The 16,550-nt window shown below is 59.2% G+C and overlaps 1 protein-coding gene across 1 annotated transcript in view; it reads left to right on the forward strand.

Moving 5' to 3' along the window:
• The window catches only part of ADAMTS7 (ADAM metallopeptidase with thrombospondin type 1 motif 7), a 39,537-nt gene extending 23,605 nt beyond the window's left edge, over positions 1–15,932 (forward strand). The window contains exons 17-24 of the mRNA XM_061376566.1: positions 722–848; positions 1,683–1,896; positions 4,378–6,174; positions 6,777–6,929; positions 7,325–7,498; positions 8,094–8,240; positions 8,372–8,531; positions 15,758–15,932. Coding sequence (XP_061232550.1) covers positions 722–848; positions 1,683–1,896; positions 4,378–6,174; positions 6,777–6,929; positions 7,325–7,498; positions 8,094–8,240; positions 8,372–8,531; positions 15,758–15,915 — 2,930 coding nt within the window. The 3' untranslated portion in view covers positions 15,916–15,932. The remainder of the gene's footprint in view (positions 1–721; positions 849–1,682; positions 1,897–4,377; positions 6,175–6,776; positions 6,930–7,324; positions 7,499–8,093; positions 8,241–8,371; positions 8,532–15,757) is intronic.
• The last annotated feature ends 618 nt before the right edge of the window (positions 15,933–16,550 follow it).

The following is a 16,550-nucleotide window of genomic DNA, read 5'->3' on the forward strand; positions in this document are numbered from 1 at the left end:
GGGTTTCGAGCTGCAGCTCTCCAAGTCAGGGGTCAAGTACGTGTTGCAAAAGGAAGGCCAGAAGCAGGCAGCATGTTGAGGGGGAAATGTCACCGTGTAAGCACTGCAGATGGGGACACGAGGCTTTGGCAGTGATTTATCCGTGAGCTGGGGCAGAAGCTGCCAAAGAGAGCGGTGCTGCTGCCAGCTGGCTCCTCTTCGGACACAGCCCCAAAGTCTCGGGGTGTGTGTGTGTGTACATGGGTGCCCTGTCCCCCGCTGACAGGAGATGCAGGGTGCCCACTGTGATGTCCATCCATGCCCACAGGGGTGTGTGTGTGTGTACATGGGTGCCCTGTCTCCCGCTGGCAGGGGATGCAGGGTGCCCACTGTGATGTCCATCCATGCCCACAGGGGTGTGTGTGTGTGTACATGGGTGCCCTGTCCCCCGCTGGCAGGGGATGCAGGGTCCCCACTCTGATGTCCCTCCGTGCCCACAGGGGTGTGTGTGTGGGTGCCCTGTCCCCCGCTGGCAGGGGATGCAGGGTCCCCACTCTGATGTCCCTCCGTGCCCACAGGGGTGGGTGTGTGTGTGGGTGCCCTGTCCCCCGCTGGCAGGGGATGCAGGGTCCCCACTCTGATGTCCCTCCATGCCCGCAGGGGTGTGTGTGTGTGTGGGTGCCCTGTCCCCCGCTGGCAGGGGATGCAGGGTCCCCACTCTGATGTCCCTCCATGCCCGCAGGGGTGCAGCGCCAGGTCGTGCACTGCGTGGAGAAGCTGTCGGGCATCGTGGAGGAGCGGCACTGCGACGCGCTCACCCGCCCCGATGACCAGCAGCGCACGTGCAGCGAGGAGCCCTGCCCGGCCAGGTCTGCTGCCCCTTGGGCCAAGCGTTGATGTCCAAAGGGGGGACCAGCGGGGGGGACCTCGGTAGCTGCCCCGCTGCACTGCAGCATGATGTGTGCAGTGATTTGCCCCCTGGGTTTGCACCTCTCCTCAGTCTCCTGCTTGAGAATGGATCCCAGACCCTGTGTTGGGCCAGGAGAGCTCATCCCTGTGCTTGCCCGACCACCACGGTGTGTTCCTTGCCCACATGGGAAGGCACCATCCAGGCAGGGCCTCTCCATGTAGATAAACATCCCTGGACCAACACAGGGGCTGATCCAGTGAGTCAGAAGAAAAGGAGGCTCAGACAGGACCTTATTGCTCTCTGCAGCTGCCTGGCAGGAGGTTGTAGTGAGGTGGGGTTGGTCTCTGCTCCCAAGGAGCAAGGGATGGGACAAGAGGAACCGGCCTCAAGCTGCACCAGGGCAGGGTTAGGTGGAGCTGAGGAACAATTCCTGCCCCAGAGGGTGCTCAGGCATTGGAACAGGCTGCCCAGGGCAGGGCTGCAGGCACCGGCCCTGCAAGGGTTCATACCCCGTGGAGACGAGGCCTCAGTGCCATGGGGTAGGGGTGGCCTTGGCAGTGCTGGGGAGCGGTTGGACTGGATGAGCTTGAAGGGCTTTTCCAAGCTGGTTGATTCCATGGTTCCATGATCCCTGCCTCTGGGTCTCTGTTCCCTGCCCTTGGGCTGCAGCGCAAGCTGCGCTTGGGACCATAACTAACTCCCCCATGGCCCCAGCTCATCACTGCAGGCTGCCGAAGCCCACGGGCACCTCGGACACCTCCTGGCTCAGACCTTTCCCTTCCTCGTGTCCCAGGTGGTGGGTCGGGGAGTGGCAGGAGTGCTCGGTCACCTGCGGGCCCGCGGGGCTGATGAAGAGGCCGGTGCTGTGCATCCAGAGCGTGGGGCTGGACGAGCAGAGGGCCCTGCGGCACGCCGACTGCCAGCACCTCGCCAAGCCGGACGCCACCGCGCCCTGTGCCCAGGACATCCCCTGTCCCTCCCAGTGGGCCGTGGGGAACTGGTCCGAGGTGAGGAGGAGCATCGGGGGGGTCTTGATGTCTTGTAAAGCTGGTGGGAGATGGGGACAAGGCACCCCCAGACATCCTCATCCTCATCCTCAGCCTGCCTGGGAGCACTGGGAGGGTTCCTGGATGTGTTTCCATGGGTGCATGCCCTAGCACCAGCTCACAGGCACGGGAATCCCATTGCATATGGAGGTCTTAGGGTGAGGAAGGAGCACCGGGCTGCTTGCCTCTGCCCCATCGACTCCAAACCTCACTGCTCCCTCCATCAGCGTGGAGCCTGCGCTCCGTGCTTCTGACGCAAGGAGGGCAGAAAGAAGAGGCTTCCAGCCCTTCCTTGTGTTTTCCAGCACCACAGCTCTTCCCCTTATTTGTAAGGCTTGTGCCAAAACAATTTCTTGCCTGAGGCACATTGATCAGGGCAAGCCAGGATCTGGGTGCACTGTGATGTGTGTGTGTGCTGCAGGGGTGGTCGGACACGGACCCCTCAGTGATGCTGCTGGGGAATGATGGGGGCATCCTATGTTTTTCAACACCTTTTTTATGAAAGAGAGGAGAAGGCCCCAAAGCCCCATGTATAAAACACCACAGCCCTGGGACACCCCGGGTAGCCTTCATTTATTTCTGTGCTGCTGTGGATCAGCTTAGCCACAGGTTGAGGCTTTAACCAGAGAATCACCACTGCTGATGTAAGCAGAAGCTGCCGGAGCGTTCAGTGCGAAGGCAAATACCAGGGGAGAAACGTGAGCCTGGGAAGGGAGCTGGTTGCTAAGAAACAAAGGGAGTCCAAATGTGACCAGAAAACTGAAGGTTAAATGGGAGCCGGTGGGAAAGGTTTTCCTTGGGCCCCCCAAGAGCCACAGTTGCAGGGCTGAGGCAGCGCGGAGCCAGCACAAGGCACCAGCTGTCCCCCGTGCTGGTGGCACTGATGGACCTGGAATGTGCTGCATCTCCGGAGGTGGCAGGCACTTTCTGCCCTGTTTTCAGAGCCTCCTCCTCCTCCAATCCCCCCACTACCAGCAGGAGGGAGAGGAGACTCCATTTCTCTGCCTACCATGGGAAGTTGAGAGAGATCTGAGGGGCCTGGGAGCTTCCCAGGAGCGCGGTTCTCTGCCCAGTGATGATAACAGGGGGCTGTTGCTCTCTCCCTGCTTGCAGACCCTCTGGCCAGGCAGCCTGTGAAGCCTACAGGGTTATCTGAGGTTTGGGTAGCTCAACAAAGTGCTCAAACCAGCCCTCGGTGCCTTTGAAAGGACCCTAAAGCGATGTATGCCCAGCTTCATGGCCCTGCCAAAGCAGTTACCAGCGCAGCCTGGAGTACAATGTGTTGTCCATTAATACACAGAGAGGGGCATCTGTCTCCTGGCAGGAGCATGTGCCTCCATGCCCCCTGAGTGATGCCTCTGGGAGGAGCTGTGCCGTGGGTGGGCACTCATCAGGACAGGCACAGCGAGTGGGGCAGGTCCCGGGGCTCAGAACCCAGCAGGATGCATTGCCTGAGGAGCACAGCTCCTGGCCAGCCCAGCGCAGTCCACCCCAACCCCTTCATTTCCATCTGCTGGTGGCTGTGCATCAAATCCTCGCCTCAGCCCATCCATTCTCATCCAGATAACAGGATTTCAGCTCCGTTGGGTTTGTTTGCCTTGCTGACCATTTGTTCTCCTTGGCTGGCTTGTCCAAGGCGCTTTGATGTACGTGACTGATGCTCTGTGCCTCTGTCACCCAGACTGCAGGGCCTGTGGCTTGTGCAGCCACATGTGACGTTGGTAGCACTGGGATTTACTTACCCAGCCGCAAGCTTTGCTGTCATCCCTTCCAGTTTGTGGGGTTTTTGTGTTCTGAGCAACCTCAAAGAGACTCTTATGTAGGAGGGGCTGCCCTCAACAAAGCTCCTTATTGACCCTGGCTTTTTCCCTACTAGGACTACACCCATGTTATTATTCCCTGCTTCACAAAGTTCCCTTCTAGAAGAGGAGATGCAATTCATGGTGATAGGTCACACAAAAGACCTATTAGATCATCTTACCCCGTGCCCTTCACCATGGCCATCTCCCGGGAGGATTATTTCTGGCTGGAGTGCAGGTCAGGGATCACCCTGAGCAAAGTACCCTGCAATTCCAGCCCTGCCTGGGATGGGCTCCAATGGGGAGACATCCCCGGCTCTGGATGTGGCCAGTAATAACACTGCTTACTGGTGTGACCGGTACCTCCTGCTCCTGACTCCTGGTGCAGGGGACCCCATGCCGTCGGTGGGACTGGCACAGGAGATGTCCTGGGACTCAGGTGGGGGGTGGGAGTGTGGTAGAGGGACCTGGAGCCCCTTCTCCCTGTGCCCAAAGCATTGTGGCACGTGGGATGGTTGGGTACCTGCTTTGGTACCTCAGAGGTGAGCATCAGTGAGGGGCATGGGCTCCTTCCTGGCTCTTCCTGCTGCCCCCTGCATTGGCTGTGCTCCCATCCCTGACACCGCTGTCTCTCCTTTCCCAGTGCTCTGCCACGTGTGGCAATGGGACCCAGAGGCGCCCTGTTTACTGCAGCAACAGCACTGGAGCCGCCTGTGACCCTGCAGAAAGACCCAGCTCGGAAACTATTTGCTCCTTACCACAGTGCCAGAAGAAATGGGACAGTGCCAGCACGGACTGGTCTGGCAGCGGGTCCTCCAGCAGGGAGATACTGAATGAAATCCATTACATTCCCAGCAAGCACATTCCTAAATTTAACCCCTTAATTCCAAATATTCCGGAGTCCAATGATGTCAACATCATACCTGAGGAGGACTTCTCAGCCAGAAAGGGAAACGTCTTTGTTGATGATTTTTACTATGATTACAACTTTATCAACTTCCATGAGGATCTCTCTTATTATCCCTTCACGGAGAAGGAGACCAAAGGTGGGGAGCCTAAGCCAGGGCTGAGCACCAACGATGTGGAGGGGCCCCATGAGATGCCAGCTGATGTCCTGCACAGCCCTGTGCTGGGAGGAGCAGCAAGTGAGGACCCTCTGGTGCCCAATGAAGCAAACACTTCTGCTCCTGTGCACGGTGAAGGGGAGACGGAGCCTGAGGGTTTTCATGCCAACGACCTCCTGAGCGTGGTCCCTGAGGATGCGGGCACTGCTGTTCCCAGATCCACCAACCCCAGCTTTGTGGGTGAGGAGGAGGAAGTGACACCTCTGCCCCGCTCTGGGCAGCACTCACCCACCCAGAGCACCACGAGTCACAGCCGTGACCACCCGCCCGTGGATGAGCCCTGGGGAGCTGTGCCCACAAGGACCAGTGCTGGGCAGGATGCTCCAGCCGAGGGCCTCGCTCCCCAGGCTCCTTCCCCAGCTGAGCCCTCCCCACCACTGCCCACTGGCAGGGGCAGAGCTGGCACAGACGCGTCTGACAGCCATGGAGAGCGGGGGAGCCATGGTGAGGGGCACGTGAGCACCGAGGGGATGGCTAACACCAGCAGTGAGCAGCACCACGTGGCCGGGTCTGCAGGGAGAGCCCATGGAGGCACAAGGAAAATGGCTCTTGTCATCACTGGTGATGCTGATGGTGCTGCCCCCAAGACCACAGAGCAGGAAGGGTGGGAAGAGATGCCAGAGGGGCCAGTGGGCACACACACAGTGCCAGCAGCTGATGAGCAATCCCATGGGACAGAGCAGGTGGATCTTTCCTTCCCCACTCCTCAGGGACCGCGGTGGGAGATGGAGATGGGAAGGGGCACTGGCAGCACCCATCTCCCTGCAAGTTCCTATCCCATGGGCGCTGATGGCAGCTCTGCAGGGCAGCCAGAGCTCCCCACCGCCCTGACCTTGCCCCCCTTGGTGGCCACTACAGCCCCTCCAGCAGCAGTGTCCTTGTCCCCTGCCATGCCCGGAGCAGCCACCCCGCTCACCTCCAGTGGCCTCACCCAGCAAGATGCCCCCGCACCAGCCATGCCCACAGCTCCAGCTCACAGCCCTCCTGTGCACCCAGTGGGAGCATCAGCCTCCGAGTCCCCCCCGCCATGGTGGACCATGGGGGTGGCCCAGAACCCAGAGCTGGGATCATTCCATGAAGAGCAGAGCTCCCATGGGGCCCCACTCAGCAGCACCACATCAGGGGAGCTCTCACTGTGGGCAACCTCAGGGATGTTTGCTTTCCATGATGGGGAGCACGAGCTATCCCAGCCCACCCCTGTCCCCCCGCCGCCCTGGGAGGATGAAAACATGGAGAAGGAGGAGGCTTTGCTTCTACCATTGACCACGGAGGGAGCCACTGTGATGCCCAGCTGGGAGGTCGGGAACTGGAGCGAGGTATGTGTTGAGTCCTGTTTGATGTGGTTGGGGTGGAGGTGAGAGACCTGTCCCTCTCCTGGCAGATCTCTGGGGCATTGCTTTTGCATGCAGAAAACATGCAGGGCTCACACAGGCACTTCTGGGGTTTCATAGAATCACAGAACCAGGGAATGGTTTGGGTTGAAGGGACCTTAAAGCCCATCCAGCCCCAACCCCTGCCACGGGCAGGGACCCCTTCCACTGGAGCAGCTTGCTCCAAGCCCCTGTGTCCAACCTGGCCTTGAGCACTGCCAGGGATGGGGCAGCCACAGCTTCTCTGGGCACCCTGTGCCATGCCAGCCAGTGCTGGGCACAGTGTCTGGGTAAGCTCCTCTCTCCACACCCTCCCACAGCCCTGCTCCGCACACCCTGGTTTTACTGGCACCCTCCCAGTGCCTCCCAGGAGCATTTCTGCTGGGCCACTGGTTTCCATCCTTGGCCAGAGCCAGGCCCAGGGCATGGGGGCACCAGGGAGCAGCCCCGCTGGGGCTGGCGGGAGGGGAGAGGAGAGGATGAGGATGAGGATGAGGATGAGGATGAGGATGAGGATGAGGATGAGGAGCCCATCTCCTGTGTTGCAGTGCTCGGTCACATGCGGCGTGGGTGCGATCTGGAGGAGCGTGCGCTGCAGTGCCGGCAGTGATGCTGCTTGCGCTGCTGCCAACAAACCCGTGCCTGCTCGGAGGTGTTCCCTGAGGCCCTGCTCCACGTGGCGTGTGGGGAACTGGAGCAAGGTAAGTGGGAATGCAGCCGGTGGGGTCCTGGAAAACCCTGGCTGCTCTGCACTGCCAGGGGCATTTGCAGTGGGGTTGGGTGAATCTGGTGAGTTCAGCAATGGGGAACAAACCTTGCTTTGGGTGGCTGCTGTTTCTTGGCACCGTCAGTTATCCGATGTGCAAAGACTTTGTTGCTGTTACAGCTGGAAACCAATTGTGTTCAGAGGGATGGTAACGACAGGCTCGGAGCTGCATGTGCTTTCCTGTAGCTTGGTCTAGAGAAAGAGGTTGAGCATCAACCCAATCCAGCCCAAGGCAGAGCGTGTCCCTGGGGTCAGCTCCCGCCGCCAAAGGGGTCCCCCTGCACCAGCCCTCGCTGCCTGTCCCTGCCTGATGCCCCTGCTGTTTTGCAGTGCTCCAGGAGCTGCGGTGGAGGCACGAAGGTTCGGGACGTGCACTGCATCGACACCAGGGACCAGCGGCTGCTCCGGCCCTTCCACTGCCAGGCTGTCCTGTACAAGCCGCCTGCGCAGCTGCCCTGCCGCAGCGCGCCCTGCCTGGACTGGTACACGTCCTCCTGGAGAGAGGTGCGCGCTGCTGGGATGGGGATGAGGCGGGCGGGCAGTGCTCAGCACATGCTGGGCTCCAGCACTTCTTTTTCCTCCCTGCCCCGAAGCGAGCTCGGCCGGTGCTCGGCGTTTGCTTGCCCAGAGCAGGTCATAGAACCATGGAATGGTTGGGGTGGAAGGGACCGTTAGAGCTCATCCAGTCCATCCCCTGCGGTGAGCAGGGACATCTTCAACTAGACCAGGCTGCCCAGAGCCACATCCAGCCTGGCCTTGACTGCTCAGTGCCTGGGGCAGAGCTGCCTGCAGGGATGGGTCTCACTGGAGCCCCCCAGTCGTTGCTGCAGGCATGCAGCAGCCTTAGCCTGTCCCTTCGCATGCCTGCAAGGCGTCAGCCGCAGTTGCAGTGGGTCTGCTCCATCCTCCTGCCTCCAGCCGAGCAGTTGCAAGCACGGAGAAGGAAATGCCCCCCTGGCAGCAGGGGAGGCTGCGGAGCGAGTGCTGCACGTGGGAAGTGGGGTTTGTGCATCCGCAGCGTGGGGTTGCAGTGTGTCCCCTGAAGCCCCCATGCATGGAGTGCGTTGTGCTTCCCCTCCCATGGCTTGTGTCTCGGCAGTGCTCGGAGCCGTGCGGCGGCGGGGAGCAGGAGCGGTTGGTGACGTGCCCGGAGCCGGGGCGCTGCGAGGAGCCGCTGCGGCCCAAGCCCACCCGGCCCTGCAACACGCACCCCTGCACCACCTGGCTGGTGGGCTCCTGGGGAGAGGTGAGCGCAGGGCCTGGAACGCAGGCATCGGGGGGGGGAACAGCCCTCAAAGCCCAGCGGGAGGCACTGGGGGTGCCTCTGCATGGTGTGGGACGGGTCCCCCGGGCTGATGGGGCTGCCCTGTTCCGCAGTGCACGGCTCCCTGCGGCGGGGGCATCCAGCGCCGCCAGGTCAAGTGCATCAACACCAAGACGGGGCTGGCCGAGGAGGACAGCAGCCTCTGCGACCACGAGCCCTGGCCCGAGAGCACCCAGAAGTGCAACCCGCAGGACTGCGAGAGCTCCGAGCCAGGTAAGCAGCACCCCCCGGCCCTGCCGCCCCTCCTGCAAGCTGAACGCTTTGGCTGTAGTGGGGTTACGCTCCCCGTGCAGCAGCAGCACCCGGGGTGGAACAGTCTGGGTGCCACAGCCAAGCCTGGCATCCGGGCACAGGGAAGGGCAATGGGGACATTGAGCTTGAGGTGCTGCCCAACGGGGAGCTGCAGCTGCCTGCAACAAGGGGGTGAGGGGAGGGAGGAAAAGGCAGTCAGCCACTGAAAGCGATGTCTGTGGGAAGATGGAGGGGATGCTTTGTGCATGAACTGTGTAAGGCTGGCTCGGCTGATCGATAATGAAGTGGGAATGTTATAACCGTCTATAAACGTCTGGAGTGTTTGGGTCTCAGGGGGCTGAGTGTGGTTTTATACTGGCATGAGGATGCGCTTGTTGGGGAAGCCATGCTCCAGCATCTTTGGGTCTGTCTGCGCAGGCTCTGCAGGGAGTTGGTGGCATGAGAGCCATGCAGAGTGCCCACAGCTTCATTTACCTGCTCTGGCTGCAGCCGCAGTGCTTGGCCATGCCACAGGCACTCACTTGGCTTCTCCTCTTGCTGTCACTCAGGGAGGTAGATCCCAGGGCACCAGGCAGTTCTGTGTAAGCCAGGAATCTGTGGGCTGCAGGGGGTTAACAGCACTTGAAGGGAAAGCCGTGTAATGACAGGATTAGATGTCATTGATATGAGGATGCACACCTCCGTGCAGGTTCCCCTCTGCAGCCTGGGACATCCATCCTCATCCTTTCAGCTGGTTTTGTTCTGTATCCAGCTGTGTTTCCCCTAACACCTATCCTGGGGAGGGCAAAAGCATCGGCTTTGGTTACCTAGGATCTGGAGACTGACTGCTGGCCATCAGGATGCTTTCAGCCATCAAACCACTCCTGCTGGTTTGGCTGCGTGTCCCTCCTGCGTTTGCAGGTCCGTTGGGGAGTTCAGCACTTAGGAAATGATTACTCAGGCTCGCTGCAGAAATGATGTGTGGTTCCGGCTGGTTTTGTCAAGGGCAGATTTCCGTGCAGGGTTTGCTGATGGGAGCTGTGGAGCCACGCAGCGCAGCCAAGGCTGCACCAGAGAAACCACTCACTTGTGTAGGAAGCCCAGAAATAAATGTGAAAATCCTGGATTAAGGATGACATAAATGCTCTGGCTGCAGCCCAGGGCAGGAAACGCCTCTTGGAAATACAAACATCTCCTGCCAAAGCCTGAAGAGGAACAAGACTTTCACATGGCAGGAAATCACAGATGTGTAAATCCACAGGCAGAGGCTCCCAGAAAAGGCATGAGCACAAACCCCAGCCCTTTCCTGTCTTCTAAGGGATCCTCACTGCACAAGATGAATGCAGGCTGGAGTGATTCTTGTGTTTGTGCTGGGAGCGCAAGGAGCCTCCATCTCTAACATGAGCTGCACCGATACCAGCAAAATCATGTTTGCCTTTGGGAGCAGTCGTGTTCCTGCTGGACACACAAATACAGTGACCCCAGTGGAGTCTGAATGTTACAGCCACCATGCACTGGAGTTTGGACAGCGGTGGAGCAGACGGAGCACAAAGGAACATCTGCCCGGCCAGCAGCTCAGAATTCATTAGAGCAGGGTCCTGCTCTGCTCCCAGCACATACATGGGTGGAAGGTTACACAGAGGGTAGTTTTAAACGTGCCTGTGGTTTTACAGCTGCACCCAGCTGTGAGCAGAGACATTGGGGTTGGCCATGTCCCTGCATGGCTCCTGGGGAGCGCTGAGCCCATCAGGTACCCATGTACCTCCGTGGGATGCCCTTGGGAGAGACCAGGGACATTTCTAAGACAAGGAGCTCAAACCAATGCAACTCCAGCACAGGAAAACCTGCCCGAGGGCTGGGAGCTGCTGCTCTCACCTTGCCCTAGGGAGCTGGGAAAGCCCTGAAGCTCCACACTGGCATCCAGAGAATGGGGAGGACATCGCTGTCCCCCTGACAGCCCAGCCAGGGCAATGGGAGCTGGAACAGCTTCGCTGGAGCTGGGCAGGTCTGCGGGAGATAAGAGCAGCTCTGGCTCAGGAAAGCCTGTTGCTGTCTGATTGCACCGTGCCGAGGCCGGGCCCGAGCAGGGCTCTCACCCCCACACCGCTCACTCCCGTTACCGGATCATTTCTTGTAAGTCAGAGCTGGAAGGAAGCCCTCAGTGTGTTGACTGCTGTGCTGAAGAATTACCCGTTGGTTTATGGCCACCTTGGAAGGGAGGAGCAGCAGGTCCCACGCGAATGCTCGGAGAAACCGGTGCTGGGTCATCCAGCAGGTCAAAGAGATCTCAAACACAGGAGCAGCAATTGCTTCACACTGGAGGAGGATGGATGGGCAGGACAAAGGGAATGGCTTTAACCTGCCAGAGGGGAGATTGAGGTGAGCCCTTAGACAGCTCTTCCCTATTAGGGTGCCCAGCGAAGCTGTGGCTGCTCCATCCCTGGCAGCGTTCAAGGCAGGTTCAGCACCAGGGCAAACCCCTGGTGCCCTTTCCAACTGCTGCTGTTTGTGCTGCTCTGGGCTCACGATTCAGGCTCTGGTTGTGTTTCAAGCCTAATTGGCAATTAAAGGTTATATTCCTGCTTGCTTTGAGTAGAGAAATGAAATTATCCACAGTTCTGCCTGTGGCCGCGTTTGTCCACGGGGAATACGTGCTCAAAGTAATTGCAGCACATTCCAATTTTCTCTGTCATTTGAGCACGCAGCTCTGTGTGCAAGTGGCAAGACAGAGAGGTGCTGCTGGAGTTAAGTGCCCTTTACCTACTGCTAACAGGAGGTGCCAGTGGAAAAGGGATGCTTGGGAGAGGATTCCCCGGGTTTTGTTAAATGTAAATCACAATGGACCTGAGCAGAGTACAAGAATCTGCTTCCCTTCTGCCTTGGGAGCTTGTGTGTGGACACCAAGCATCCTGTGTGGGCACCCAGGGGACACCTCTGCCAGGATCCTCTTGCCCAGGCTGGCAGGGAGGAGGCGAAGCCTAATCCCAGCAGTGCAAGGTTAACCCCTGCTTAGCTTTGAAAGCCCTCCAGAGTGCATCCAGAGCGTGTTTTGGGGGCAGAAGACTGCCCTTCAGCAGAGAGGATGCTGCCCTTGGAGTGCTGCAAACAGAGAAAGCAAAGGCCCAAGTGCAGGAGTGGAGCACAGGTACCTGGCTGGAGGATGAGCCCTGCTCAGCCACCGCAGTTACGCTCTGGGGTCCTGCCTGGGGTCGGTTTCCCTCGGTGTTGAGCCAGAGGAGGGCTCAGGGCTGCTGCCAGGCTCCGTTCCCCTCCCTGACCGGTGTCTTTAGGGAAAGCAGGAGGAGCAAAGGCTCCATTGGTGGGTCCTGGATCTGGCCCGGCTGTGGGAAGCTCTGGATGCAGCGTGGTCAAAGCGGCTGGGGATCCTGGAGAGGCAGGCAGGTCATGGCCAGTGACCCGTTTCACAGCGCCGGCTGCTTCTCCCCCTCCCTGCAGTCGTGAGAATCAAGGGGAACACAATGAGGAGTGAAGGGAGAGGCCTGGCTTGGCTGCAGCTCTTTGGAAATGAGAATTCCTCTCTCTTGGATCCAGGGACTCTAAAACTGGATAATCCCCTCTCAGCATCTTAGAGAGCACCAGCATTTCCTCCTCCCAGGCTGGATGCTATGGGGGGGGTCAGTGGGAGCTCTGGGATGGTGCTGAGTGAGACGTGCCAAGAGCAGAGCTGACACTGTGCAGGCAAACCTGGCAGCTCGAGTGCTGCCTTCGGCAGGGCTCATTCCCAGGGGAGGGCACCGCAGCTCCAGAGCAGGAGCCTGGGATAATGCTTGTTAAAGCCTGGCACTGGCTCTGGGAGCATCCCCAAGGGCAGAGGTCAGCAGTTTAACTCGCTGGTTGTGCTGAGCTCAGCTCCGAGCCCCACCTATCCCTGTTCTCACACAGCCTGCTCCAGGGAGTTTATTGTCCCCAGCACAGGGGTAAATGCTTTAGGGCTGGACGGCAGGAGCTGAAATGAAATTTAAAGCGGCTTCCACTTGAAAAAACAGCCAGGAAAGTGGGGGGCTCAGCCTCCAATGTGCTGACTGAGCCTGGATGCTAAAGCCCTGCTTTAAGCTATTTCTTTAGAGGAGAATTTGGCACAGGCTCGCAGAGCCCGTGTTCAAATGAAGTGTTAGGATTGCATCAAAAATTGTTAATAGGAAAAAACCAGCAGTAAAAGGATTAAATGCACCGTGGGTCGGTCCTGCAGGGACCTCTGCGGAGAGCTGACAAATGAAGTGCTTATTGCAGCTTCCCTTGCCCAAGAGCAGATTCCAGGGAGGACTCGGGAGCTCCGCCGGGGTTTCAGACCTGAGCGTGACCCCGTGCACACCCAGCTTAGATGCTGCATTGACCAGAGCCTGATGTGGGACTGCAGCTCCCCTTGACCTCGTGCGATGCAGCACGCTGGGAGCCCGGGTCCCACGGGAGGTGATGGAGGGGTTGTGGCGGTGCCTCTTCCCCACCCTCTGCTCAGCCCATCCCCGCTGCTCCTCCGCAGCAGGCTCATACCTCTGCAGATAACGTGGTGTGGGAAGAGCAGTAACTCCTGCCGGCACACCGATGGGCTCATTCCCACTGTGCATGGCTCCGGTAGAGCGGGTACCGAGCTTCCTACGGGTACCCAGGGTTTTGTGGCATAGGAAAGGGATGGGAGCAGAGCCAACCCATCACCCCTGGTCCTGGAAAGCGGCGAGCGGCCCCAGCAGCCTCCCAGCTCTTTCAAGGGAAGGCAGGAGGCAACTTGGTTGTGATCCATAAATAGCTTTCTAGGAAGGCTGCTGCGATAAGGGAGGGCTGGTGCGTGGGGACCAGCCCAGCGAGGCACAGCGGCAGTGACTGCAAATAGCGCGGTGCTGGCAGGGGGCAGGCACTGACCCCCCGGAGCACCGGCGGCATTCCCAGCCTGCCAGGAGGGATTTTGAGCTGCGTTCTGAACGCTGGGGAGGTTTTACTACTGGTACACTTGTCCCATGCACTGCAGTGAACAGTTAACCCCCGGAGCACACCAGTGTCTGTGCCTGCCGGGAGCCATGGCTGAGTTCTCTGTTGCTCCTGTTCAATATTGCTTCCAATCCCAGCAACCTGAACCACCGGGAGTTCTAAATCCCATGGGAAGCTCAGGTCGGGCAGGTGGGGGGTACCCAGCGGTCATGCCCCGGTGAAGAGTCAATGATTAGTGAATGCTGCAGGAGGGGGGGATGGCTGAGGTCAGGGAGCTCAGGAGCCATGCAGTGGTTTGCATTGGAAGGGACCTTAAAGCTCCTCCAGCTCCAACCCCTGCCACGGGCAGGGACAGCTTCCACTGGAGCAGCTTGCTCCAAGCCATGTATTGGTGTGCCTCAATGTCCCAGTGCAGAAGGGTCCTGGCGGTTCAGAGAATGCTCTGCAGAGCTGCAGGGATGCTCCCAGGGAATCCCATCCCTCAGACCCCAATGGAGCATCACATGAGCAAACTATTCCCCTTTCCTGAGCGGCTCTGCCTGCACCGGGATTTCTGCTCGACCAGCAGGATAAACCCGCATTGTCCTGCAGCTCCCAGGGCTTGCAGCAACCCCCAGCCCAGGAGTCTGCTGCGGGGCTGGGACCCAGAGCTTGATCCCGGCCTGGAGGCAGCCGTTGGATCCAACAGCACTGGCAAGGAGCAGCTTCTGTGTTAAAGGGTTTGTTGAGGGCACAGAGATGCTCTTGCTGGGCAGAAAGAGCTGGAGAGGAAGAGAGGAAATACCTCTGCCGAAAGAGGAGGTTAATTTTAGAGCCCTCCCTGCGGAGGGGTGGGGGGAGGGCTCTCATTGAAATCCCAACGGGGGAACAGTCTCTGCTCTGCATCTGCTGCATCCTTCACATCAGCGGCTGCAGCCGGCTCGTCCCGTGGGAATCGGGGCTGCAGCTTTTCCCTGAGCACAGCCTTCCTTCACAGAGGGCTGATGGTGAGAGGTGACGCTCACTGAGAGCCCCCCAGCCCCATCCCTGTGCTTCCCAGCTGGGAAGTGTCCTGAGAAAGAGAAAAGCCCGTTTTTGCCCCATTTGTGCCCCACGGTCCCAGGCGGAGGGTGCCCAGGGAGAGGCAGTGGAGGGGACTGGGGGGTGATGGCCCTGGGGAGCACCAACCCTTGTCAGACACAAACTGTCATTTAGACTGATCACTTGTGTGGGAGGCACAATCAGAGCTGATGCAGGTTAAATGAGTCTCACACAATGGGGTGAGGTGCTGGAGGCCTGGTGAGGTGCACGCTCGTTTTGATATGGAGAAGAACAGGAGGAAGCTAAAAGTTAAACCAAAACCATGTTCTTACAACAGTGGTGATGGGTCTGGGTTGCCTGACTGAGCCTGGCCTGGCTGGTGATGGAGCTGGGAGCTGCTGGGGCTGACACCTGCAGGAAGGGAACCAGGCGCTGCAGGCTCTCAAAACAAACACAGTGGAGGACAATGAGGTCTCTCCTAGCAGGGCTGGCACTGGGAGCAGTTTGTCACCTCTCCCCGGCCTTCAGCATGGAGCCTCCTTGCCAGGAGCGAGCCCTGGGCTCAGCCCCACTCGCCCATACCCAGCCCTAGCGAGGTGTGTCTGGTTCTGGGCTCCCCAGTAACAAGAAAGACAAGGAGCTACTGGAGAGGGGCCGGTGGAGGCCACGGAGCATCTTTCCTATGAGGAGAGATCGCAGGAGCTGGGCCTGTTAGTCTGGAAAAGAGCAGACTGAGAGGGGACCTCATCAGTGCAGATCAGGATCTCTTTTCAGTGGTGCCCAGTGGCAGGATGAGGAGCAATGGCCATAAACCAAAACACAACAAGTTCCCTCAACATGAGGATGAACTTCTTAATGCTGAGGGTTGGCATAATGCTGAGCCCTGGCACAGGCTGCCCAGGGGAGTCACAGCATCCCTCTCTTTAGAGACACTCAAAACCCACCTGGGCTCCTGTGTAACCTGCTCTGGGTGGCCCTGCCTTGGCAGGGGTTGGACTGGACGATCTCCAGACATCCCTTCCAACCCCTATGGTTTTGGTACCCTGAGAAGATGCTGCAGAGAGCAGCGCAGGTGTTGCTCCTGCTGGCAGTTAGAAACGATGAGGATGCTGGTACCCAGGTGAAGGTGGGCTCTGCAGTCGGTGCCGGCCATCCTTGTCTCTGCCAACCACACCCCAGTGTTCACATCCGACACCAGTGACACCGCTCACAACCCCGTCCTCTCCTTCTTTGCCTCCCTCCAGGCCTCGCCTGCGAGCGCGACCGCTTGACATTCGCCTTCTGCCAGACCCTGCGGCTCCTGGGCCGGTGCCACCTCCCCACGGTCCATGTCCAGTGCTGCCGGAGCTGCCGCCAGCACGGGCCCCGGGAGCGCGGGGACGAGCGGGCCTCCCGGAGGTGACAGCACCGTCCCCACGGACCAGGGGACCCGGACCCACGGTGCTCATCCCCCCGGGAAGGGCTCGGTTCTTGTGCCTGTGCTACACTAACGGTGCTCAACCATCGCTCTGAAAGTAAGGTCTGGCGTGGGCCGGGTGTGCGGGTCCCACCGCTCCCACGGGAGGTGCTGGGGCAGCCGGGACCCTCTGCCAGGGTCCCACTGCTGCTTTGGGGATGGGAAACTGAAAGCAGCAACAGTCATGGGAGACCTCTCTGCCGTGCTCATGGTGCTATCATTGGACACTCTCAGCCTCTCGATGGTGTTGGCAGGCCAGCACAAACCCCCTGACCTTTATTGTTATTTTAGGTGCCTGAAGGAGCACTCAGCGCTCCAGCAGCGCAGCCACCGCTCGGGTTAGAGCATTGCCTTTACTCCTTATGGGACTTGAAGCTGACAGCCCATTTCTGTAACTTGCATTAAAATGTTTACACACTGAAGCTAAACAGCCGTCATTTAGGATGTGGAGACAGAGCAGAGGAATAAAACATCGGCTTCGGTGACCCCCATGAGGCCAGAGCTCGTGGTAGGTGCAGAGGCTCCATCCCCTCATCTCCCCACTGCTGGCTTTCTCTGCTGAAGCCATTGCCTGGGTATGG

Source organism: Neopsephotus bourkii, unplaced genomic scaffold (assembly GCF_033783945.1).
Source record: "Neopsephotus bourkii isolate Nb327-2 ecotype Australia unplaced genomic scaffold, CSIRO-AGI_Nbou_v1 NB_1723, whole genome shotgun sequence".
Classification (NCBI taxonomy): Eukaryota; Metazoa; Chordata; class Aves; order Psittaciformes; family Psittacidae; genus Neopsephotus; species Neopsephotus bourkii.